This window comes from Centroberyx affinis, unplaced genomic scaffold, assembly GCF_046629955.1.
Source record: "Centroberyx affinis isolate AG114_WGS23_722 - 3 ecotype Tasmania unplaced genomic scaffold, CSIRO-AGI_Caff_v1 ptg002710l_1, whole genome shotgun sequence".
NCBI classification, from domain to species: domain Eukaryota; kingdom Metazoa; phylum Chordata; class Actinopteri; order Beryciformes; family Berycidae; genus Centroberyx; species Centroberyx affinis.
The window spans coordinates 5,001-31,677 of record NW_027280884.1 but is presented as its reverse complement, the minus strand read 5'-3'; the positions used below and the strand labels follow the sequence as shown (position 1 = coordinate 31,677).

General features: G+C 44.0%; 1 protein-coding gene across 1 annotated transcript in view; it reads left to right on the top strand.

The window, feature by feature from the left end:
- Positions 1-1,614: 1,614 nt before the first annotated feature.
- Positions 1,615-26,677, top strand: part of LOC139657552 (NEDD4-like E3 ubiquitin-protein ligase WWP2) — a gene marked incomplete at its 3' end in the record, with an annotated part of 25,763 nt that continues 700 nt past the window's right edge. Inside the window, exons 1-9 of the mRNA XM_071535433.1 lie at positions 1,615-1,740; positions 2,580-2,661; positions 6,578-6,734; positions 7,335-7,456; positions 9,171-9,308; positions 16,752-16,830; positions 18,739-18,902; positions 20,096-20,342; positions 21,441-21,530. Coding sequence (XP_071391534.1) covers positions 2,592-2,661; positions 6,578-6,734; positions 7,335-7,456; positions 9,171-9,308; positions 16,752-16,830; positions 18,739-18,902; positions 20,096-20,342; positions 21,441-21,530 — 1,067 coding nt within the window. The remainder of the gene's footprint in view (positions 1,741-2,579; positions 2,662-6,577; positions 6,735-7,334; positions 7,457-9,170; positions 9,309-16,751; positions 16,831-18,738; positions 18,903-20,095; positions 20,343-21,440; positions 21,531-26,677) is intronic.

The following is a 26,677-nucleotide window of genomic DNA, read 5'->3' as shown; positions in this document are numbered from 1 at the left end:
GCTTCACAACGCCCACATTATGAAACGATAAATGTAAATGATACATGAATATGACACCCCCCAACATTAGATCCTCATCAGGTGAGTTGTGATTCAAGAAACAGACTTCAAAAAGTATAAATGCCCCAGCCTGATTTCATAAATCCACTGCCATATTTATTTGGTTGTATAAAAATTGATTATATGCAGCTGAAATATGTTTATTTTTCACCCTGTCACCCTGATTTTAGCATCTTTACATTGGTTACACAGACCTTTTAACCCATATGAGCCGGATTGCAGTGTTGAGATCCTCAGGCAGGTTCCTATTGGCTGTTCTGAAGTCAAGATTAAAAACAAGAGCTTCCTATTGGCTGTTCCAAAGTCTAGATTATATTTATATTATATTGTTAGGCTCTTTACCATCAGGGCTCCTATACTTTGAATTGACCTGCCTGAAGAACTCACTGTTAAAACTGTATTATGTCACTTTTGGGTAAACTATTTCTTTAAAACTCCCTTGTATAGACTTACTTTTATGTAATAATGTTTTATTAATTGTTTTTGACCTCCCTGTTATGGTTTATATTTATGTTTCTTGTCTTGCGTTAATATTTCTAAGCTTGCTTTCATTAGTTTTGCTGTTGATTTTATCAGTTTTCTTTTATTTACTGTAAAGCACTGTAATTGTGTTTTGAAAAGTGCTATATAAATAAAGATGGTGATGATGGCTATTATTATCATTATTAATAATAATAATAATGATAATGATGATATTTTAGTATATGTTATGATATTGTAGCTTCAGTGTTCAGCTTCAGCTTCATTGTCCTATTGTTTTATTATGTCAGTTATTTATTTACCAAACCCCTTTATCTATTTTATTATTGGATATTGTGTCCCACAATCCCTTGCGTCTCAGATTACCGTGGGTCACGTGGTACTGTCACTGAGGCGGAAATGAAAGTTAACTAGCGACAGCAGCGGAGCACAGCCGAAAAAGGTACGAGAAAAACAGAACTTACGCCTCATTTATTAGCGTGTCAATAGATGTAACGTGTTCCGGCGTGAACCATGTAATTGACAACACCGTTTTATTCGTCGCCAGTTGATTAGAACGGGTTTTATTCTCATGTCCTTTTGTAAAATCCCTCGGAGGTTGCTCGCTAACAGTTAGCTTCATTTGTGTCAAGGTAGCCAGAATTAGCCAGGCTAAAACAGGAAGTCAGGCGATTTTGCCTTCAAAGTAAATTAAAAAATGGTCGCGGTGGTTGGGGAAAAATGATAAAATATTGGGGTGAACGGAACATTATGGCAAAGCTATTGAATTGTATTTTCGTTCACCACAAATTCCTCCTTAAATGTACATTAACGTAGTCTTTGTTTTCACTTTCGCCCCTTTGTATTAGCCAGAAAACGTCGCAACATGCGTTTGTCAGTAGAGTTGTAGGTTGAAATTTTTAACCGGAAGTCGTGTTGTTTTTCCTGGCTGGCTTGACACTGGTGCATAAAAAATACCTTGATCATCTTCCGTGTTTGTGTTTTGTGCGCAGCAGCCAAGGGTATTTAAATACGGGGACAATGAAACCGGGTCGTCCGCGACACCTAAACCCGCAGTAGTCTGTGTGAAGTCTAGCTGAACGGCGGCTTTTAACGCTGCGTGGCCAGTCGGCTCGCTTAACAAGGTTGTCGGGGAGATGCTGTCCGCTTTTGTTGTGGTAGCTTTCGTCTGTTTACCTGCAGCGCGGAGACACGTCCGAGGTACTCAGCTGATTAATACGAGAGTTAAGCATTCGCCTTTATCGTCAGTGCCATGCATGACTTGGCGTTGACTGTTTTTTAGATTGAGATGCCACCAACAGCAGTCACCTTGGTAGTACAGTAGGTAACGTTACACAGGTAAGGGGGGGGGGTCTTCTGGATCTCCTCCCCTAGCTTGTTGGAGTCTTTTCTAGAAGGTGAAAATCAGCTATAGCTCCAGAGAAGATATTGCTGTGCATCGTCCTTCAATGTGTATTCTTCCCCTTCTCATTGAATACAACAGGCTGCATCCCTGACTTGGCTCAAGGTGATGTGTCAGGGTTTGACTGAAGGTTATGGCACTCGCTGCGACTGATGGGACAAACCTGACATGCTTGCTGTTGCTGTAATTCATTTAGACCTATGGCTTGCTATCTTGACACCTTGTTTAGAAGGTTTCTTTTTATGTTTTACTGCAGTGATTCTCAACCTTTTTCATATCAAGGACCCCTAATTTAGCACAGTAGGGCCACAGACCCCCATTTGATGAGATTTTGTCTCTTGGACACAAATCTGAGAATACTTTTATTGTTAGATATGATTTTGTCCAGAATTCCATGACTATCTGTATTGCAGGTAAAGAGATAACAGTGAAACTATCATCAGCATAGTCATTCTTCTACATTCTCTAATTGTGTTAACTCTTGTTAATGAACTAATGGTGAAGCTTAACAATTCATCAGTTTGCTGCGGACCCCCTGGAACCCCCTCAAGGATCCCTGGTGGTCCCCGGACCCCTCGTTGAGAACCACTGTTGTAGTCTAGTGACAATATTTTGTGTGTGTGTGTGTGTGTTTAAGAGCTGTGATGCCATGGCAGCTGCCAGCGTGACCAGACCTGGCAGTGCCCAGACCACTGAAAAGTCTCAGTTGACCTTGAAAGGTAATTATTATTTCTTTTTTTCTTTTTTACTTTTAAGGCCCGCACTGATACATACACTGGTATGGGCTATCATGGCAATACCAAAGATAAAATAGGAGAATTTCCCAGATTACATCTAAAATGCAGAAGCAGACAGACTTGAATTTCCGCCTGCTTCTCACATTTTCTCCAATTGAAGGCAAATATATCTCACTTGTGTCCAGTGATGTTAAATGAATGCTCTCTGTTTATGAATTCAAAAAAAGATTGGATCAGTATTTTGCGGGTGATCCTGTTTTTTTGTTTTGTTTGTTTCGACATCTTTGGTGCTAAGCGCTCATCGCTGTGCTGTCACTTCCCAGAGATCACTTGTCAATCTTTCCTTGGATTTTCTGTTGATGCAGTTTGAGTTTCTCTTTTCTCTGTCTGTTCAGCCATGGTGGCTATCGCTGCTCATGCTAACTACCCAGTTATACTTGTATTTATTCCAAACAAACCGGAAATGTAAAACACATCATTTCCTGTGCTTTTCCCAGCACCGGCTGTTTAGAACAGACAATGGGAAAGCTTTCATGAACGTATATAAGTTGAATCACTCATAGAGAGTAGGAAAACAGACATTTATTGATATCAAAATGTTGCGGATTATTGATTTAACATCTTTCTGAATGATAGAAGTTTAAAGTTTAACACTCAGAATCATTATTAATAGTGAAAGCGATGCTCCATCGGTCCTTTGTAACCTCTACATACACCGAGCCTCTGCCTCACTCATTAAAGTAAGTTGAGCAATTTTGCAAGTAGGAACTGATTCCCGAGTGAGGAGCTCCTCTCCTGCCCCAGCATGATGTGAGCCTGTGTATATGTGTTTTTCCCCAGGACCTTATCCTCGAATTGCTAAACACACTCCACTCACTTCCTCTCACACATCATTTTTCATCTTAACATGAAGACCTCTCGTCTGTATGACACATCATCTTTTTATACATAAGCTCTTCTCGTTTTTTTAGCTACTTCCTTATCCGGGAACAAACGCTCAATCTGACAACTCAGAGGCCATATTGCTCTTCTCTATGCTGCACTCAAAGCATAGAGAAGGATCTATCTGGCCTTGCTATACACCACTAACTTGCTATCCAAACCTGGGTCACATAGGATTTGCAGATCCATTCTTAGCACGTGTTATAACCTGGAAAGTGTTCTCTGCATCAGGACAGTTCAGATAGTGTCACATAAATTGTTAATTGCAGTATGCTATATACTGACTTTCAAATACACTTGTGTGACTGGACATTAATAGGCACTTTCTGACATTCATTGTGTTGTCCTCTTGCAAACTTTGGCCATCTGACAGATGCAAATCCAGTTTATTGTTTCTGGGAGATAGTTTGGTCAACTCAGATGTAAAGTGATGAGAATATCTCCCCAGTAGATCATTGGCTCCACTGTTCCATGCTAACACTGAAGCATACACTATGTTGAGTGATAGTAGGCACAGTAGTATTATCTCAAAAGTGAGAAAATTAGAACTTGCAGCAGCTCTAAACGCTAAAGTACTAAAAGATATGCAGCCAAGTCTGGCAGTTTTGTGTAGGAGTTTGGACAAATTCACATGAAATATGAAAGGAACACACGGCTTTGATCTAGCAGGGACTACTTTCACTGTTTCCATAGGAAGTGTCAAACCAGTCAAATGTGGTGGCTGATGTGTGGGAGCCTGTGTACAGCTAACAACCACTGCACAGCTGATGAATGCATGGCTGCTCACCTGAAACACTTCCAAAAATAAACCTAAATACATCAGATATATTGAGTTAGGGCTGGGCGATAATGCAATATTATCGTTCATCGTCTTTCAGTGGAACCATATCGTGATGATATGAAGATATTTTGATATCGTGACACATTTCTGCTGTCTGAATTGATGATGACAAGCTCTGATAAAATGAGGTATGGTAGGAATATTATTTGAAAATTTCAGTTTTGTTTGACATCACACCTAACATCACCATTCGGTTCAATGAGATGAACATTAATTTGATTATTTAACGTGATTTCGCATAAATGAACCATATCGTGATATATATTGATATCGAGAAAAATCCTTATGATTATCGTGATATTGATTTCAACCATATCGCCCAGCCCCATATTGTGTTAATGATATTTCATTTTTAAAATGTTTGAATCTACAGCCCAAATAATAGAAACCACTAACAATATTAGTAAAAGGTCCTCTTAATTTGGATAATGCTAGTGGCTACTATCACTCAGCATAGTGTATGGTAAAGTGTTAGCATGGAGTCTACTGTCAAGTCAACACAGTGTATGCTAAAGTGTTAGCATGGAGCACCAGAGCCAATGATCTACCAGGGACACATGGATGATTTTGGTGTTTATGTTCTCATCACTTAACGGGACAATCTCCCAAAGCCCTGGTGGGTTCCTAAGTGGGCCAAAGAAGACATAAAAAGTCCAATTTGACCAAGGCCTGCATCTGTCTTCCCTCTCCTGCACTGACCAGGCTCCATTTCATCCACCATTGTCCTTCTGGGCTCTGATTCATCTCCTCCTCTTACCTCACTGTTGATCCGCTCATTTCTCAAAAACAACCCCCACCCCCCACCCCATCCTCTATCATTCTGTTGAAATCTCTCCTCACTCTTACTGTGTTGGCCCTCTTCCACCTCTCTGTGTCACTTCCCCCCCCCCCTCCAGAGGGCCACAGATGAATCACATTTTTTTTGTCTCACTCTCGCCAGATGTTGACGACGTTCAAAGACCGGGGGGGGGGGGGGGGGGGGGGGCGTTTTTTTTCGGGCACAAAAACGCGAGCCCGCCGAACGGAGACGGCGCTTCTCCTCCGTCATCATTTATTCATTCATCCCTTCATCCGTCATCTCTTCTCGTCAGGCGGGAAAACCCCCGGAGACAGACTTTGAAGTCCTCGCGATTCGGGGAAGAACAGATCGGCTCTCGTATGACTGACACACGCCGGGACAGGATTCTCTCCCCCCACCCCCCCACCCCACCTCTTCTCCGTTCTCCCTCAGGCTGACATTAGTTGCTTAGACGCTTGTGTAACCGGCATAACACCTAGGCCCCGACACGACCGTGTAACTCTGCTCTTTCAGTCATGGCCCAAGTGAAAGTGAATGGAAGCGGAGCAGTGCCTACCGATGTTTTCCTTTCTCCCACTAGAGGGCGATGTTTACTTTTCGTCTGTTTGCTCGCCCCTCCACCGGTTCACACTGATGCTGGCAGAACCACACGCTGTGAGAAAAAAAAACTGCACCCAGCGAATAGTCTCAACCCCCGGATGAGAACAGATTCATTCCACACTGTCGGACACGCTAACCATCAGACAAACAGAAAATGACATTCGGTTTAATACCGTGCCATTAACTGCAGTTCCTCCATCTGTTCCTACACTGTGTTTATTATATCTTGATCTGTTATCATAACAGCAGTAACTACATGAGTAATGACACTGGCAAACTTGACTTCAAACTTTTATCTCCCCTCCTGACAAAAGCATTGGCACAGAAGTGGGCAGTTAACATTTAATAGCGTTTATGGGTATGTTTTTTGCCGATAAGAAATCTAAACCCTTGTCACGACCTTTGACCTTTTTTTTAAAAACGCACACAAAACGGTTACTGCTGTTTGCATTTGCCAGGCAGAATGTGGTTATTATCATTCCTTATGGAGTTTTCTTTCCTCTACCCTGTTTCTTTGCCTTACTTTGGTTAGACAAAAATGTGCCTATTGTATTCTTTTCTATTCGTGTTTTTTTTTTTTAATTCTAGGTCACGCATTAACCGGTGTTACAAGAAGAGCGCCTTTGGAGTTTCCCACGATATTCTGATATATTCCGCTATACCCATTTCCCATAATGTGTGTGTGTGTGTGTGTGTGTGTGTGTGTTTGGTTCCAGTGGTCTCAGCCAAGCCCCAGTCTCCCAAGCTGCCAAACCGTCACTCTCGGCTCAGCTCCTTCGTGGAGGTGACGGCCGACGGCCTGACCAGCGAAACCAAAAAAACGGCCAAACGCAGCGGACACCCCGAGCTGCAGTGGAACGAGGACCTGACCCTGTGAGAGAGCGCGCGCACACACACACACACACACACACATACACAATGTTATTTACTGTTATAAAATCCTATTTTTGGTTGTGCGTGAACTTGAGCACACAAGATATACTAGACAGTTAATTGTTTTCCTGAGTTGCAGTAATTATGCTTCTCTCATTGTGTTGATATATATTGTTGTGTGTGTAGTGATGTAGGCAGGGTTGGAAAAAGTACCAAAATATCCTTGTCCATTACATTGCTGAGATTTTATTTAAGTAGAAGTGAAATGAATGCAATAAAATTCTAGTTATGTAAAAGTGAAAAGTGGCTCATTTAAAATGCACAGTAGAAGTTACTTAAAAAAAAAAACACAGACATTGATACACACATGACCTTTGCCACTCAATTAAAAAGGATAACAGGACAGAGTTTAAACGAGGTTATTGTAATAAAAAAAAATGACAAAACAAAGTGCATAAACAAAGAAAAGCATGGATCAACACGACAATTTAGGGATGTGTTAGTGGTGGTTTCTGTACAGAGCATGCCAACGTATCTAGTGTTCAGTGTATTGTTTAATGGTGTGTGTGTGTGTGTGTGTGTGTGTGTTGTGTCGCACAGTAACGTGACGCCTCAGAGTCGCCTGGATCTGAAGCTGTGGAGCTGCCACACCCTGAGGAAGGAGCTACTGGGCAGCGCCACCATAGACCTGCTGGACACACTGCGGACGCACGATGGCAAGAGTAAGGTTGCACACACACACACACACACACACACACACACACTTCCAAAGTGCAACAAGAGTTAGAAAACAACACAGACATACTCGGGAGGCTTAGCCGTACACCAAGTTTTTTTTTGTCCCATTTGTCAGTTTACATGTTAAATGATGAGAACACAGACACCAAAATCATCCATGTGTCCCCAGTGGATCATTAGCTCTAGTGCTCCATGCTAACACTTTAGCATACACTATGTTTAGTGATAGTAGGCTCCATGCTAACACTTTAGCATACACTATGTTGAGTGATAGTAGGCTCCACGCTAACACTTTAGCATACACTATGTTGAGTGACAGCAGGCTCCACGCTAACACTTTAGCATACACTATGTTGAGTGATAGCAGGCTCCACGCTAACACTTTAGCATACACTATGTTGAGTGATAGCAGGCTCCATGCTAACACTTTAGCGTACACTATGTTGAGTGATAGCAGGCTCCATGCTAACACTTTAGCGTACACTATGTTGAGTGATTCTAGGCTCCACGCTAACACTTTAGCGTACACTATGTTGAGTAATAGCAGGCTCCACGCTAACACTTTAGCATACACTATGTTGAGTGATTCTAGGCTCCACGCTAACACTTTAGCGTACACTATGTTGAGTGATAGCAGGTCCCATGCTAACACTTTAGCATACACTATGTTGAGTGATTCTAGGCTCCACGCTAACACTTTAGCGTACACTATGTTGAGTGATAGCAGGTCCCATGCTAACACTTTAGCATACACTCAGCAGTTACTGGGTCATTGCAGCAACAAATAGTAACAGGATACAGCAAAGAAAAATGGAATAAAAATAATGAGACTAATCTGGAGGTATTTAAACAATTTCCAAAACGGTATACATTATGAAATAAGTGGGAAAAAATAAGAAAATATTAAGATATATGCTAAATATACAAATAATATAATACATAACAAATGAGAAGAACATGAGGAAAATCAATGCATGAATTTACAGGATGTGCAGAACGTGCATCATATTACTTGACTGATGGGACAAGTTCCACTCTTGGACCCAGAGAGCCGCTCCTGAAACCACCTTTTTTATATAAACGAAGCGCTCGGCCATTTTTTCAAACGGACGAAACCACAGCGGACCCCTCTCTGCTCAGGCTTTTTTTGCTCAGCTCATCCCTCTCGCGGTCGGGACCCTCTCAGCGGGATCGCCCCCTCCACAGATACGAGCGTCGCAGATAACAACACGAGGAGCACTTTGCGGCCTCGCGCTGTTTTCTCATTTGAGCGGAATAACAGAGGATGTGGCGTTGGCACGGGCGCAAGTAACTACAGTTCCCCCCCCGTCCCTGTGTGTGAGGAGGCTTTTTTTGTGTACTCATGCTTTTTCGAGGATGTTTTGAAATCAGTCGCTTTACTTGTGTACATTGTACATTTTAAATGACATAAGGTAAAATGTAGTAACTGCACTTCTGCTCAAGTAGGATATTGCGGTTCTCTTTCCACCCCCCGGTGTTGTGAACGTTTGTGTGTGCTAATGCAGCCAGCTTCCCCCGTCAAACCCAACTGACATGACTCAAATGGCCTAAATCGCTCTTTTTCACTTTTCTTTTGCTTTTTTTCCCCCCTCCTCTCTGATTCCCTCTCTCTCCCTACCACTCTCATTCTCTACCAACTCTCTCTCTCTGCCCTTCCTCCCCCCCCCCCCCTTCCAGTGGAGAACGTCCAGCTGAGTCTGGTGCTGCAGACGGAGAACAAAGGCTCGGTTGTAGCGGGAGGCGAGCTCAACGTCTGTCTGGACGGCCTGGTTGTTGATCTGGGCTCCCTGCCCAATGGCAGCACGGCAGCAGACAGTGAGTCCCGCCTTTGCCACACACACACACACACACACACACACACACACACACACACACACACACACACACACACACACACATACGCACAAGTACAGAGAGGTAAAGGTAATGCACACAAATACACAAAGAAGCACCTAGAGAGGCTAATGTGCGCATACGTATCGCTGTATCATGATTTTATGGGCTGAGAAAAGCAAAAAAAAGAATTAATTGACTTAACCAACAAACATAAGATGAAAACTGGGTTCTTACAGTAGCAAATATGAAGAATAGAAACAAGAATAAGTCAAACGGGAGGGGTGTTAAACATAGCGCAACCGATTTCAACACTAGAACATGTATGAAAGAAAAGTGGGACAAAAATGAACTACAGCATAATGAGGGTGCGTGAAATGATAGCAGTAGAACATACTCTAGTATATGTATTGTAAATAAGTGAACATTATTAGGTAATATGGCAAATGAATCCCTTTAAAACTCACTAAACTCGAAAACACACGGCGGTCAAACTTAATAACAAGGCTGGTTTTCTCGGTTCCTGAAAAGCTGACATTTCGAAGATAGGAGGTTTTCACCCGCCAGCGAACATATATAAAATTGAGTGCGCGCACACACACACACACACGCGCGTGCCATTTCCCACAGGAATCCAGACGGCTTATTAATACAAAATGCACCGCAATATTAAACCATTTCTCCTCCTCCTCCTCTCACTCTTTCCCTTCCTCTTTCTCTTAAATGTTCGCTCGACATTGCCAACAACCACACACACACACACACACACACACGCACGCACACACACGCAGACACGGCAGCTTGTACAGTAGGATGTTTGTGTGCGTCTTTTCAGTCTCTCCACCCCGGTAATGAGTGCGGGTCTCATTTGGAAAAAGCCAAAGAGGTTGTACGTTCTGTAAATGACAACTTTTCCACAGCCGCCTCTCTACCGAGCTGCATTGGCTTTTACGCTGTTTGTCCCCATGCAGATTGAGTTCAGTCTTTGTCATGGGGAGGGGAAGACTGCGAGACAGATCTGGTCCAGTCAGTGTGGTCCACCTCTGATATGATGGATATGATTTCAGTATTTATTGTAGAATTCATCAGTACTAGGGCTGAGCAATTCATCGAAATTTTATCGAAAACGCAATATGGCCTACTGCAATTTTCAAATCGCAATATTTGTTAAAGGTGAAATATGTGTCAAAACACCATTTTAAATTAAATATTGTGGTGCTGCAGAGATGTCCTGGCCTACACATCATATTCTACAGACTTAAGAAAACATCTTTGTTTGGTACAGATCCCCGCAAAAATCACACCATAATCATTTTAATACGTTTTTCAATGAAAATGAGAATAATGATGTAAAAATGATCATTCCCTCTAATATTGCAAATCATATCGCAATTGCAATGTCAGTCAAAATAATTGCAATTAGATATTTTTTCAAAATTGGTCAGCCCTAGTCATTACTACACCGGTTGTCTGTGAAAAGCCGCTAACTTGTTACGCAGACGATATACAGTTATACTTGGCACTAAAACGACCCAGGGAGCCTTATCACTTTACATGATAGCCTTGCACGTATGACATTTTTTGATGGCTCAGGACGTCCTGCAGCTCAATGACAGGAAATCATGTTTGGTAAACTAAGCTTCATAGATGCTATATGCAGTAACCTTGCAAATTTGTCAGCAAACGTAAGGCGCTATGCCAGGAACGTGGCTGTTTTCTCTGACTGTGACCAAGGCTTTAAAGAGCAGGCTATTTCCCAGCTGAGAAACTTCAAAATCGAATCGTTTTTTGTCTTTTAGCGAATGTCCTCCATGCTTTTTATTTCACCCAGACCGGACTACCGTACCTCCCTGTATTGTGACATCAGCCGTTAAGCCCTTCCACAGCTGTAACCGATACAAAACGCAGCAGCTAGACTCTTGACAGGCGCCAAAAAAAGAGGGGAGCGTATCACTCCTCTCCTGACGTCCCCTCCACCGGCTCCCTGTCGACTCCAGCGTCGGTTTGAAACCTCTCGGAGCTCGCTTCCAAAGCTCTGCGCGGTCTTGCATCAGCGTGTCTTAGATCTTCCGTGCCCTTACAACACCGCTCCGCCTCAGGGGCTGTCGGCGGGTTCCGCGGCCCAGACTCTAATTAAAGGCTCATCTCACTTGTGCTGCAGCGCCTAGACGGTCGAGAGAAAAAAAAAACCTTCTCAAAAGTGTTAGGTCAGCAGAATCCACTGCCGTTTTAAGAAATCTTTTAAGACCCACTTTCACTCTAAAGCGTCTCGGTGTAACTGTTTTATCTGCTTTTTCATGTGTTTTGTTTTTTTAACCTCATGAAGCGCTTTGTTAAGTGTTTTGTGTTTAAGGCACTTTATAGATATAGTTGAAGATATTGAAAATGAGCACAAATATTGGAGCATCAATCCAAAAATATCAGCCATATCAGTCAAATCTTTCTTGTGTGTAAAAACAAAGCATAGACCCCTGGACCCCGGTTTGTACATTCTGAATATAAAATAAGATGTATCATTTTGTACAGACTTATCTCTACACATGCAAATACGTTCTTCCTACTGGTATTATTAATACGGTTAATATTAGGGTTAGATAAATATATTGGTTTGCCTATCAGGGAGATATTTGCCTTTTTATTACAAATCAGATATCAGCCTGTCAGGTCCAACCCATAATACTGATGTTAATGTATGAGTACAGGTGTACTCTTACACATTATGTTTTTTCCAGACCGACATAATCACCGCACGGCCAGTCGGAGATTCTCAGCCCCTCCGCAACTGACTCGGGGTCAGCAATGTCTTCCGTTTCCAGGCGCTACGCTAACATTTTACTTTCCTTTATGGTTTGGCAGTAAACACTCGGTGTCTTTTTAACCAGCACAGAGTCAGTGGAGCTGCTTTTATAGGCTTGGCTCAGAAGCTCCAGGTCCATGCATCCCTCTCTGCTCTCTGCATGAAGCGACACACACACACACACACACACACACACACACACACACACACACAAACAAGGCTTTTCATAGAGCGCCACACAGAGCCCGCAGTGTGTTCTGGTGAATTAACACAGGGCCAACAGTCAGGGCCAAGGCCCGCCACAGCATGGGCTGCATAAATGTGTCTCTTTGTGACTGTTTATATGTGAAGAGAGGTTAAGAGGGGGTGTGTGTGTGTGTGTGTGTGTGTGTGTGTGTGTAATAGGCGACGGGTGCACAGGCTAAAGGTTAACGTTATACAATGAATAGAGAGTCCTGCCTTCCCCTGCGCTTACTATATGGCCTGCTGTTCGCTTTTCTCCCCGCTTTACACATGCCCCCTCCCCGTCCTGCACACACACACACACACACACACACACACACACACGCATACACACACACACACAATCACAGACATCAGGAGTGCTTTTGTGTAATTTGTTTCGGAGAATTGCGTAATTGAGTCTCATTGCTCGCAGCTCGGCAGTACAATCGCCTCCTGTGATCTCGAACCAGCGGGAGGGCGAGGTGGAGGCGTGTGTGTGTGTGTGTGTGTGTGGTGGTGGGGGGGGGGTGTTTCCTCTCCTGGCTAACAGGGTTAGGGATGATGGAGGAAGGCCGTGTGTGTGTGTGTGTGTGTGTGTGTGTGTGTTTAGGGGGAGGAGAGGTTAGTGAACAGAGGTTTCAAGTGTGCCCGCTGAGAGGTGGGTTTCAGGTAGAGGCAGTTGTCTTTGTGTGTGTGTGTGTGTGTGTGTTTTATGGTCTCTCATGAGTGTGCATACAGGTCTGTTGCTTGTGTTTTTGTTCTTGCCTGTGTGTGTGTGTGTGTGTGCGCGCATGTGGGCTTTCTGAGAGGGGCTAAATGTATAAAGTGCATAAAGGTGGGAGTGTGTTGCCTGCCGCTGGTGTTAAGGCCCTCTGTGTTCTCGCTCTAAACGCACCTCTGTTAGTTTGGAGGTTTTACTCATTTCCCCTGGCAGCTTTTCTGACACACTCTCACACACACATACACACACACACACACAGAGCGCCTCATAAACAAACCCTTGTATTGAAAGGCAGAGAGAAACAGAAGCCAGAGCAGAAAGAACTCAACTCTGCGAATATGGACAAACACACTTTGTAAATGTTATACGCACACACACACACACACACACACACACACCACAAAGCATATGCACACCTTCCCTTCCCACAGAAGCGGAATCCACACACACACACTCATGGAATCCACACAGACACACCAGTGACTAACACACAGGTCATGCATGACTGGGGAGAGACTCCATACAATCCACAGACTGTGTGTGCCAAATAGTTGTGACTTCTTTAACCGTACGGGATGGAAATACTGCCAAAGAGTGTGTTTTCGCTGAGGGGAAAGGGCGTTGCTGGTTGCTGGTTGCTGAAACGGTTGCCATTAGCCGCATGGTGGAGAAAAAACACACCAGATTCAGGTGTAAATCCACCCAAGATGCATTGGAGATCTGGTCATGTAATGCGTCTTTAATCCACATATAAAAGTTATGAAGCTTGCCCACCCCGTTTTTCAGAGGCCAAAAAGTAAATTTCCCATTCATTTTCTGTGTAGACATTTCAAAAAAAACCCAATATAAAGAGCTTTAAGCTTGTAACAATAGATTCAGAAGATATATTTATGAAAACCTAAGAAAAGACAAGGGTGTAAGTCTGTACATAACACCTTGTAACGAGTGGATGAGCCACTCTTCCCATACAGCATCATGAGAGACGTCAGTTGCCTTTCCCTCATTTTTAACAGTGACACTAAACGATATAATACAATAGTGATTCCAGACTCCTAATGATTTCCTTTTCCTCATGCCTAAAAACAAACCTCATGTCTGACAGTAAAACCGTGGTGGAGCGGCTCCAATCACCGGCCAGCTGACTAACGTCGCTTCACTCTGGTCTTGTCTGCCATGTGCACCTTGGGAAATGTAGTCTTCATTTTGAGAAGCACTAAACAATACCACCGGTGCGAGACAGAGGCTGCCAATTTTCTCAACCGTGGTGTCGTTTGTTTACGGTAATTACAGCGCGGTATCGCAAATTAATTTGACAATGATATATCCATGTTTAGATATGATACACACACCACCTTTTTAATAGGTGTAAATGCAATCCAGCGAAATCAGATCTCGACACGATCTGCATACAAAACGCATGTTGGAAATTCCCTTCCTTTCTTTCTCTGATAGCTGTCCCATCCCTCTGCTTTTCACCAGTTATCTCCTCCTCCTCTTCCTTCCAACAACCACAGATATGCAGTTGACAAGACAGTGGAAGAACTGGTAACTAGCAGGAGGAGGAGGAGGATAAACACACTTTTACCCACCTGTTTAGCCTGATAGACAAGCTTTGTGACTTATCAAACTGATGTTATATGAAAAAATTTCTGTTCATAGAGGCGGTTGTTTGTCTTATGATGATCACTGACCCTGCGTTTGATTTACCACTACATCACTGGATACTACACACACACACACACACACCAGAGCAGCAGTTAGACTTGTGTCATTCGGGGGAGGGGGGGGGGGGGGGTCGATGAACTCAGGGGAGCCGGCTATGACACAATGGTTTCTCCTCAAGACCACTGTTTATTTTTCTGCGCGTCCATCGGGGTCCGCTCACAAGAAGCCCTTTCATAGCCACGACACAGGACCGAGTGTGTGTGTGCGTGTGTGTGTGTGTGTGTGTGTGTGAGAGAGAGAGAGAGAGAGAGAGAGATTACCTGTTTGCTTTACCTTTTTAGATAGGATACACGTGTAAACACAAGCACCGTTTGAGGCTGTCACATAGGGAGGGGTGTGTGTGTGTGTGTGTGTGTGTGATAATGAAAAGCATGTTATAGGGCCTGGTGGTTTGCAGACACGGTCGGGAACGAACATACAGTCACACATTCCCTCACACCCACCGAGACCGCATACCATTACACACACACACACACACACACACACACACCAGCACAGACCATGCAGTATATAGGCCGATGAATGGTCTCTATTAAACCACCAAACTGTACTTCCATTGCCACATGGGTTCCAAGTCTATATGGATTTCATTATTAAGAGTTTTTTTAGCACTGCACTGTACCATGTGCATTGGACTCATTGCTTCCACATCATATTGCTCACAGTGTTTTATAATCTGACAATTAAACCCCTACAGGGATTCATGGTGCTTACACTACTAATGGTGCTCACTGTTCCCCCCCCCCCCCAAGGCGAATTTGTTGCCGTGTGAATTTTGCTGCTGATTTTCTTTGGAGGGTTTTTCCTCTTTCCTGGGCCAAGGGTTTATTCTTCTTATTAAATATTGATAATAATTAGCGCCTGGTTTGTCACGGTGTGTGTGCGGTTGTTATGCCGCTGCACGAGGAAATTCAATTTCAGTGTAATCTCAGTTTATTATGATTATAACGTTCTTTGTAATCCCGTGAAAATGTTGTGGATTATTACTTAAACAGATGAAAACAGCTTATTCAGAATAGGTTAACAGGTGAAAACAGTCTATTCAGAACAGGTTAACAGATTCAGAATAGGTTAACAGATAAAAACAGTTTATTCAGAACAGGTTAACAGATGAAAACAGTTTATTCAGAATAGGTTAACAGATAAAAAGTTTATTCAGAATAGGTTAACAGATAAAATGTTTATTCAGAATAGGTTAACAGATAGAAACAGTTTATTCAGAATAGGTTAACAGATAGAAACAGTTTATTCAGAATAGGTTAACAGATAAAAAGTTTATTCAGAATAGGTTAACAGATAAAAAGTCTATTCAGAATAGGTTAACAGATAAAAAGTCTATTCAGAATAGGTTAACAGATAAAAAGTCTATTCAGAATAGGTTAACAGATAAAAAGTCTATTCAGAATAGGTTAACAGATAAAAAGTCTATTCAGAATAGGTTAACAGATAAAAAGTTTATTCAGAATAGGTTAACAGATAAAAAGTTTATTCAGAATAGGTTAACAGATAAAAAGTTTATTCAGAATAGGTTAACAGATAAAAAGTTTATTCAGAATAGGTTAACAGATAAAAAGTTTATTCAGAATAGGTTAACAGATAGAAACAGCTTATTCAGAATAGGTTAACAGATAAAAAGTCTATTCAGAATAGGTGAACAGATAAAGAACAGTGTGGTAGGTGAGGCCTAACAAAACATAATGACGTTTCATCTGCACAGCCAAGGCTCCTCTTCTAAACTACAGCTGCATCAGCATTTTCATGTCAAGAGACAAGAATTATTTTTTTTTTCCCTCATGTCTTTTTTACCCCGGGCAGGAAAAGTTTCATGTAGCGCCAAAGTGCAAAAAGCGCCTGCTTTCTCCCTCCTCCCTAATTTGGCATATGCATTATGATTGAAGGATGACTGTTCTATATCTGTATGATCTACATGATGTTGTGTGTGTGTGTGTGTTTGCAGAGATGCTGCAGTCAGACAGACCCAACCTGAGGAGGACGCAGAGCGAGGAGACTCCCAGTGCAGCCGGACCCCGCGGCAGGTCGGCACACATACACACACACACACACTTTCAGCCTTTCGCATGAACATGTGAACACACACACATGAACGCCGACTCAAATGTAGTCCCTTGGTTGCTGCAGTGACAAAACACAGAGGCGACGAGACTCCGACCAATCAGGAGACTGAACACTAGCCACGATGTCCTGGATGCATACATTTCATATTTTTGTTATATTTTCATATTGTAGGCCTACATATGAACACTTTTTGGTACATTTACATATTGAGTAAAGCATTGGTGTGTAAGCATTAGGCAGATGAACTCAGGTGAGGTAGATGAATACAAATAGTAAATGACAGCAGGTAGATGCAACAGTTTACCTGCAATTTAGCCTCATTTGTAAGGGGTGGATATGAATGTGTGTGTGTGTGTGTGTGTAAATATGGAAGAGAGAGACGGGTGACACGGTGCATGGTTCTCATAGTAGCACAGGCTCGCTCATTCCAAACCATGCTCCATTTCTGAGGACATCGGGATTAAGCCGAGTTCCATTGTAACGATGGTTTCCCAAATCCCCTCCAGACACCGCGGTGGAACGATAACACCGATAAATAGCGCAATAATAAACTTGCGCAACTTCCCTTCTGAAATAACTGTTTGCGAACCCGAGAGCACGAACCCCCCCCCCCCCCCCCCCCCCGAGGCGTAATGGCAAAGACAAATAAATCCAAAAAAAATAAGAAAGCAGAGAGAGAGCACTTTAGTACGTTCTTCCCTCCCGAATGCGGTCCGCTGCATGTATTTAAAAAAAAAAAGGGGGGGGGGGGGTTGCGTGGGGTCAGATGGTATTTCCCTCTAAACATTGCAGGGGGTTGTGGGGAGGGAGGGGGAGGGAGGGGGGGGGGGCATTAACACAGTTCAGCCAAGACCCCAAAACCGCCGCTGTTATGGAAAAGCCAGTCGAAACATGTCGGTCCAGTTGTGTCTGAACAGACGAGAGGAAGACGGGAGGAGGAGAAGAAGAGAGAGAGAGAGAGAGAGGGAAGAGGAGAGGTGGAGGGCGAGCGAGGGGGATTTTTTTTTGTCGTCGTCGCGTTTTGCAGTCTCCCATGACGAGCGGCACCCTGCCCACACACACACATATATACACATACATATATACATACAACCACTATGCATACAATAACAGGGACTCACACACACACACACACACACACACACACACCATGTATATTTTCACAGGGATACACACACACACACGCACAGTGGAAGTGTCAGATCGTTCCTCCCCTTGCTTCTTCTCCTTGGTCGTAGCTAATAAACAACCGCTTCTTGAACGCAGCCCCCCCCCCCCCCCAAAAAAAAATCCAGCTCTCTACTGATAGCTGTCCAAGCCGGGCCTCAGCATTCCTCAGTCCTGGGGGGGGGTGGGTGAGGGGGTGGGGGGGGGAAGCCAACATGTTTTCATTGTATAAAAGTTCTTGTCGGAAAAGCAGAGTTATATTTAGCGCTAGGAAAATATGAGCGCGTTGGGAGAGGAAAGGGAGCCTCGCATACTGACACCTCTTTGTGTTCGAGTGTGTGTGTGTGTGTGTGTGTGTGTGTGTGTGTGTGCGTGTTGTCCGTGCACTCGCTCATACATGTGCCACGGATGTTCCCGTGAGTCGGCGACAATTTGTCACCGTGATTTGGTTTGTGAAGTGTTCTAAGTGCAGCAGAGGAAGCTAACAAATCACACAGCAACAACACTTCTGTTATGCAAATTCGTTTGTAATCTCTATCAAAATGCAAACGATGAAACGCTTTTGTCATCTCACTCCTCCTCCTCGCCCTCCCTCCCTCCCTCCCTCCCTTCCTCCTCATCTCCTTTTCTTTCGCTTTCTCTCCCCGTCCGCTTCACGTCCCGTTCTCTCTCTCTCTCTCTCGCTCCCTCTCCCTCGGCAGGAGCAACAGGCACTCGGCGGGAGGGTCCCAGGGGGGCTCCCCGGGGTGCTCCAGGGGGGGGTCCCTGACCAACGGGGAGCTGAGCGAGGAGCAGAGCCCCGGCTCGGGGCCGTCCGGCCGCCGCCGCTCCTCCAAGAGCCACAGCAGCCCCGGAAGCAGCGCAGGTACAGGAACGACTTCTACTCCACCGACTCTGTAGCTGTGATAGTTTTTTTGGATTGAAGCCACCACAGACAGTATTTTGTGCCAGTATTCAATATCTTTAAAGGGGCAATAAGTTAGATTTTTACTGCCCCATAGCAAAAAGTGACCATAGCATATTTGCGGGGGGGGTTGATCAATGCCAATGATTACTTGGCCAGTTGCTGCTCTAATTCTTCTGAGGACGACATGACTGGTTGATATCTGATATTTAATAAAAGGCCTGATGCATCGGTTTTCCGAGCCTTGTCCAGCCCTATAATCTATCAATCAATCAATGCATAAATACACACACACACACACAGTTGCTGGGAATGCTTTCAAAACTCACTCGCTCGCTCCAGCCCGTACTCTGTTTTGGAACAAATCTATTTTTGAGCATTTTCATGCAAAAAAAAAAAAAAAACTCCTGTCAGAGTGGAAATGCCTCTGAAACAGCACTGAGAGCATTGGTACCATCGGACACTAACACTCTCCATTGAAACCCAGAATCATAAAAATGATAATGCAACATATTCATGCATAGGTGTGTGGAATCCAGTTAAAATGTCTCATTAGAATCAGTTCAGATTAAGGCCTTCCCATAGACAGCCAGTGTAGTATTGATCAATTCCACAATAAATATGTAATCAATCAAACTGCATCATATCCATCATATTAGAGGTGGACCACACTGACTGGAACATATCTGATTTTTAATAAACAGACAATATTTGCCAATCGACATATCAGTCTAACCCTACCCCAGACTAACTTTTTCAACTTTTTTAGGTGGTGGAACAAGCCGATAATTTGTTATTTTGTATATTTTTGTTTCATTTGCTTTTAACATGGATGAAGCATTGTGTTACTGCTATATAGTCCTTGAACTAGAAGGCACTCAGTAGATCCCAGATCTGGATCGCCACCAAAATCAAATCACCAAATTTTCTCCAAATTCATCCATAAGTTTTTGAGACAAACAGGCAGATGGGAGAGAAAAAATAACCAGCTTCCAGCCTCAGTGGCAGAAGTAATTAAAACAAAGAACAAAGATTTTGGATTTTTAGGATCAATCCACATGCTTGCAACAGTCTCTTCTACTCCTCTGCTCACATCCTCTCTCTCTCTCTCTCTCTCTCTCTCTCTCTCTCTCTCTCCCCTCTCTCCCCCTCAGGCAAAGTAGAGCTGACCTCCAACGGGCTGGACAACGGCCGCGGCGGCCCGGCCCGCCACACGCCGCCCCCGTCGTCCCCGTCGGGTCGCTCCCCGGCCCCCAGCAGCAGCAGCAGCAGCAGCCCCTCCCCGGGCCAGGACGCCCTGGGCCCCGCACCCCCGGCGGAGCCCGGGCCCGCCGGCGGCTCCGGCACCGAGCAGGCCGGCAACGCCGCCGCCGAGCCCGCCGCAGACTCGCTCCCGGCTGGGTAAGAGGGCCGCAGGGTTCGGGGGGGGGGGGGGGGGGACTGAGGAGAGTTGTGGTGTGGTGTGGGAAGGGTTCGTTCAAAACGTTGCAGTATTACTTTCTTTATTATTCCCTACTCGATATGTATTACTTTTCCCGTTACACTTCTACAATTGAAATAGTGATTTGTTACTCCTCTTGTTACTGGGAAAAGTAATACAGGTTGTGAGTGTGTTAAATGGTTGAGGGTTAGGGTTAATAAATCATCTGTACCTATTCTGAATAAGATGTTTTCATCTGTTCACCTATTCTGATGCTCTCTCTCTCTCTCTCTCTCTCTCTCTCTCTCTCTCTCTCTCTCTCTCTCCCTCCCTCTCTCTGTTTCTGTCTCTCTCTCTCTCTCTCTCTCTCTCTCTCTCTCTCTCTCTCTCTCTCTCTCCCTCCCTCTCTCTGTTTCTCTCTCTCTCTCTCTCTCTCTCTCTCTCTCTCTCTCTCCCTCCCTCTCTCTGTTTCTGTCTCTCTCTCTCTCTCTCTCTCTCTCTCTCTCTCTCTGTCCCTCCCTCTCTGTTTCTGTCTCTCTCTGTCTCTCTCTCTCTCTCTCTCTCTGTCTCTCTCTCTCTCTCCCTCTCTGTTTCTGTCTCTCTCTCTCTGTCTCTCTCTCTCCCTCCCTCCCTCTCTCTGTTTCTGTCTCTGTCTCTCTCTCTGTCTCTCTCTCTCTCTCTCTCTCTCTCTCTCTGTTTCTGTCTCTCTCTCTCTCTCTGTCTCTCTCTCTCTCCCTCCCTCTCTGTTTCTGTCTCTCTCTCCCTCCCTCTGTTTCTGTCTCTCTCTCTGTCTCTCTCTCTCTCTCTCTCTCTCTGTCTCTCTCTCTCTCCCTCCCTCCCTCTCTCTGTTTCTGTCTCTCTGTCTCTGTCTCTCTCTCTCTCTCTCTCTGTCTCTCTCTCTGTTTCTGTCTCTCTCTCTCTCTCTCTCTCTCTCCCTCCCTCTCTGTTTCTGTCTCTCTCTCTCTCTCTCCCTCCCTCTGTTTCTGTCTCTCTCTCTCTCTCTCTCTCTCTGTCTCTCTCTCTCTCTGTCTCTCTCTCTCCCTCTCTCTCCCTCCCTCTCTCTCTCTCCCTCTCTCTAGCTGGGAGCAGAGGGTGTTGCCTCATGGCAGAGTCTACTATGTCGACCACAACACCAAAACCACCACCTGGGAGAGACCACTGCCACCTGGGTATGCCTCTTGCATTTGTGTGTGTGTGTGTGTGTGTGTATTTATGCATTGATTGATTGATAGATTATAGGGCTGGACAAGGTTCGGCAAACCGATGTATCAGGCCTTTTATTAAATATCAGATATCGACCAGTCATGTCGTCCTCAGAAAAAGTGAGAATTGGAAAGATATTAAACATTGACTCAAAATATATAAATATATATTAGCTAGATGTGCAAGTGTTCACGTGATCAGGTATACAGAGGGAAGAACATGCAAATGTGCATCACTAGCTGTCCACATTATCAGATCATATTTGCAGATGGAAGTAGCCTACATACAGAAATTGGCTTTGCCCTATCCTCGTCAGCTGCCTTTCCTGTTATTTTATTTTTTTAAGAAGTGTTTTATGTGCTTAGGCATAACTACATACACTGGCTCACTCCTCTTAACTGGCACTAAATCACCCCGGCTTGATTGTTTTCTTGTGTGCTAAGCCTCCGTAATGGGAACCCAGTTCTCTCACTCCATCTCTTTGTGCAGCGGATTAAAAGAGTCACTAACACCACCGGAGGCCAGCGCTTTTTACGGCCTTTTTTTTAATTTCAGGGATTATTTATTGATTTTCGCCCGTGTGTGTGTGTATGTGTGGCTGAATGACAGAGAGAGAGGCTGTTTTTAGGAAAAGGTCACCCCCCCCCCACACACACACACACACACACGCGCGCGCACACACGTCCACCCCCCATCTCAGTTTTTCCATAGAAGGAATGAGAGCATGGGGGCCGGAGAACAAAAGTCCTTTCTTAGAGCCACATGTACGTTCATCCACCACTGTGTTGGCTGCTGGCCGCCTGGGCCCTTCAGAGGATCAATTAGCAGACTAATGCCGGGCTAGCGCTCCAGATGTACACACCAGGAACTGTTTAGTGGGTGGGGGGTGGGGGGTGGGGGGTGAGGGAGGGGGGGGGGGGGGACTCTTAGGCAATCTAGGTTTGGAAGCCTAAATAATGAAAGCCATCCGAAGCAAGGCTATATGCGTTGTATGTAGGAGAGCCTCTGAGTCTAGTTGCTCTCTACCAACTGGACTTCAGTGCCTACAAGTCTTCATCCTGGTTTCTGAAACACAGTCACAGCCTGTAATGCATCACAAGGTTATCGCTTCTGGGATTTAAATCGGAGGGGGTCAGCACACACTCCCCTGTAGCCTTGATGCAGTAGGGCTAACTGTAATGCAACTAATGCTGCGTTCACATACCACCATACTGGTCAGCACCGTCTGTCACTCACATCGGCAAACTTCTGTCTCGTTGCCAAGGCGATTGTGACGAATGAGGTTTGAACATTCAGTGGCCGTCGATGCAACAGAATACCAATATAAACCATTCCGTATTGGATCACTGTGTGATTTTCAATATTGCATTCCATTTCAAAATGCTAAATGGGTTATATTTTGCAGAAATGATTAAATATGATTCCTCTTGTAAAAGGAAAGAGAAACCAGCAGCGAATTGGAATAGCTCAGCCAAACCAATATTTAGCAGAAAAGTTTTCTCTGACTCTAAACGGACAAAAGGAGAAAGCTCTTTCTTATTCGCTACTTTATCTAAGCTGGAAGACGTGAAAAAAAAGAGCAGCTGTGTATCCATTTTTGCTAGATATTTCATCCGGTTTGTCTTCACCACCACAGTAAGATGTAAAAGTTGGGAAAATTCTGCTTTTTTTTTTAACCAAGTTCTGCAGCAATTTGCACCAGCGTTGACAGAGTTTACTGTTGTTCTCCTCTTGAAAACAATAAACATCCAATTTCCCATATATCATATAGCACCACAATGTGAATGCAGCACAGAAACCAACATCTCGACAGATAAAATTCACTATATTACCTTGACAAAGTGCTTTTGCGCTGAGGCTACAAGGGAGCGGCGACTACTTCTAATTTAAATTTCTATCACACTGATCAATACCTCGCCAAATTCAGCAGCACAGTCTGTTCGGTCGCTGGTGGGTCCGTACATGACAGTGTGTTTTACTGAGGCCAGGCCCCCAGGTGAGAGAGCAGATTTCTCACTTGAGGCCAAGGCTGCAATGCTTCACACACTCCGGCCTTGCTAATTAGGCCTATCATGTCCCCGGCTCAAACCGCTGAGGAATATCAAGGGAGCTTTGTAAGACTTTGGCTCCGTATCAGCCAAAATAATTAAGTCCATCCCGTGCCAGGCAACCGCCTGAGAAAATCCACCGAATTTTTTTTTTTTTTTGCTGAAATAAAGTTTCCGTAGGACATTGATATGCGCGGTGTCTCGGGGCTGCTGTAGCCATCTGTAGGCCTTGGCTTCGGATCTGCCTTTGTAGCTTAAAAAGTTAGGCCCGTCCTGTGCCAAGCTGCAGCTTTAGCTCAAGCCACTGATGAGAGCTGAGTAGAGACTCTCAGGCAAGCTGTTGTAGGGCCTGGGATTCTTTCCCTGGCTTCGGTAAATAATAAGCAGCCCATGCTAAGATCAGAGAGGGAACAGTGTTTTCCCCCACCTATTATGTGAGGCATGGAGGCTCTAGTGGTTAGAGAGTACGTCAACCTGGGTTCAAGCTCTGTGTTGGCCATCATCCACCCTGCTGTGTGTCCTCGAGTAAGACACCGAATCCCTACCTGCTCCAGTGCTGCAGTAGCTGAGCCTGGCTTTGACCTCCCTGTGGAGGTGGAGGAGCAAGCCAAATGATCATTTCCCTACAGGGATCAATACAGTATGAAATTATTATTAAAATCCTTAGATTAGATAGTCCAGTTTTGTTTCTGACCAGCTACTGTAAATGAAAAAAAAAACCTTCGATAGCGTTCTGAATGGTTTCCAGAAGCCTTATGCTTAGGCCAAACTGCTAAAGTGGCTGCGAGAGTGGACAGCTAATCTGCATTGTCTCATCAAGAAAGATGTCAACCAAAACACTAATAATGGGACTATAGAAAGATGTCAACCAAAACCACTAATCATAATGACTGGACTATAGAAAGATGTCAACCAAAACCACTAATCATGATGACTGGACTATAGAAAGATGTCAACCAAAACCACTAATCATAATGGCTGGACTATAGAAAGATGTCAACCAAAACCACTAATCATAATGACTGGACTATAGAAAGATGTCAACCTAAACCACTAATCATAATGACTGGACTATAGAAAGATGTCAACCAAAACCACTAATCATAATGACTGGACTATAGAAAGATGTCAACCAAAACCACTAATCATAATGACTGGACTATAGAAAGATGTCAACCTAAACCACTAATCATAATGACTGGACTATAGAAAGATGTCAACCAAAACCACTAATCATAATGACTGGACTATAGAAAGATGTCAACCAAAACCACTAATCATGATGACTGGACTATAGAAAGATGTCAACCAAAACCACTAATCATAATGACTGGACTATAGAAAGATGTCAACCAAAACCACTAATCATGATGACTGGACTATAGAAAGATGTCACCTATTTGGCTGCTTATTTTTCAAGTCAAGCAGTCATCCTCATTGAATATAGCCAAGGGAAATTTCCCCATTGGTCACTGTCAGGGTGAGGGGGTGCGTTTCCCACTGGGGCCACCCATGGGAAATATGTTCCTAAATATGTTCACGGTACTGTAAGGCCCTTTGGATAAAAGCCTCCGCCAAAATAGCATACATTATATATATATTTTAGAAATTCTAGTCGGTTAAGCTAAATTCGACTTAGATGCACAGTTGCCAAGAATAAAGCGCTACATTTACACGACTTCTAAAAATGTTTAGCAAAAATATTTAGCAAACTTGTCAAACTTACTGGAGGCAAAAAAGATTACGTCATCGTCCGTTGTCGGTGTTGTATAGGCATTTCTTATTTCTGTCATGGCCAATAAAAGAGCTGTCAGTTGCATCTGTTTTTGGTCTTATATTTTCAGACTTTTCAGAACAATAAGTCAAAACTGCCAGTACCAAGTTCAATAAGGAGATAAATATTAGTCCTACCAGAAGAGTCAGTGTGTATGTTGTGGGAGTGCAGGAGACATTTGAGTTGGCATTGGGTAAATGGGATTAATCCGTAAAGGTTTTATTAGACTAACATTGGTGCAAACTAGTACACAGTGTGTCCTGATGCAATTACAATACAATGAATAACCTTTATTTATCCAAGGAAATCTGTTTATATCTCTGTGTATCTTTCTATCCCTGTAGCTCTCTTATTTTTCCCTCCATCTACCTTATTCCTGTATTCCTATCTTCTGTACATCCGTGTGTGTGTGTGTGTGTGTGTGTGCGTGTGTGTGTGTCTCGGCCTTGCCCCCTCGTATCTGCCAGCGACGGCACCGCATGTTTTCGTTAGCATGTGGAAGCCGTTGCTGTTTTCTCTACCAAATTCTGTTGCGCTTGAGTCAGAGATATGAGAATAGCAGCAGCCTCCGCAGAGCCCAGGGGACGTGTGTGTGTGTGTGTGTGTGTGTGTGTGTGTGTGTGTGTGTGTGTGTGTGTGTTTCCTGTGAGCGATTGTGTGTGGATTATATATGCTTTTGTATGCGTGTATCAGTGCATTTAAGTGCATATGTATGTGCTTGTTTGTATGTGTGTGTGTCTGTATGGGACAATCCATATCTTTGTCCTTATCCAGACCCCCCACCCCCCACCCCCCACCCCAAGGGAAGAATAGGATATACATAGACCTCTGAGTAATGACATTGGCAGGCACTAACACATAAACATATGCCATAGCGTATGGTTATTGTCACTCAGAAACCTGGCATCTCCGATTTTTTTTTGTTTTTTTTTTGGCCTCTGCCTCGTCTTCATCACAGTCGATAGCTGGCATTGTCTTCCATGTGTGCAGAAAGGCTTCCTGCTGTCTGAGGCCAAGCCAAACCAGTGACAGTGCGGTGCAACATGTTAGACATTCCATGGACCTCCAATGGGAACGTCAACCAGCTTTTCTCCATTCTGTGTCTGTTAGCATAACATGTGACTTTGGTCAGTTAAAACTAAGACTGTTAGGATACAACACTAGTTTGTTTGGAGATCAATTAACAGTTCTGCTCATCACTCAACGATATTGAAGGATCATTTTGGTGAATATTAAAAAAAAAAAATTGCCATGTGAATAAGGTGAATGACTTCTTGGTGAATGGTTTCTT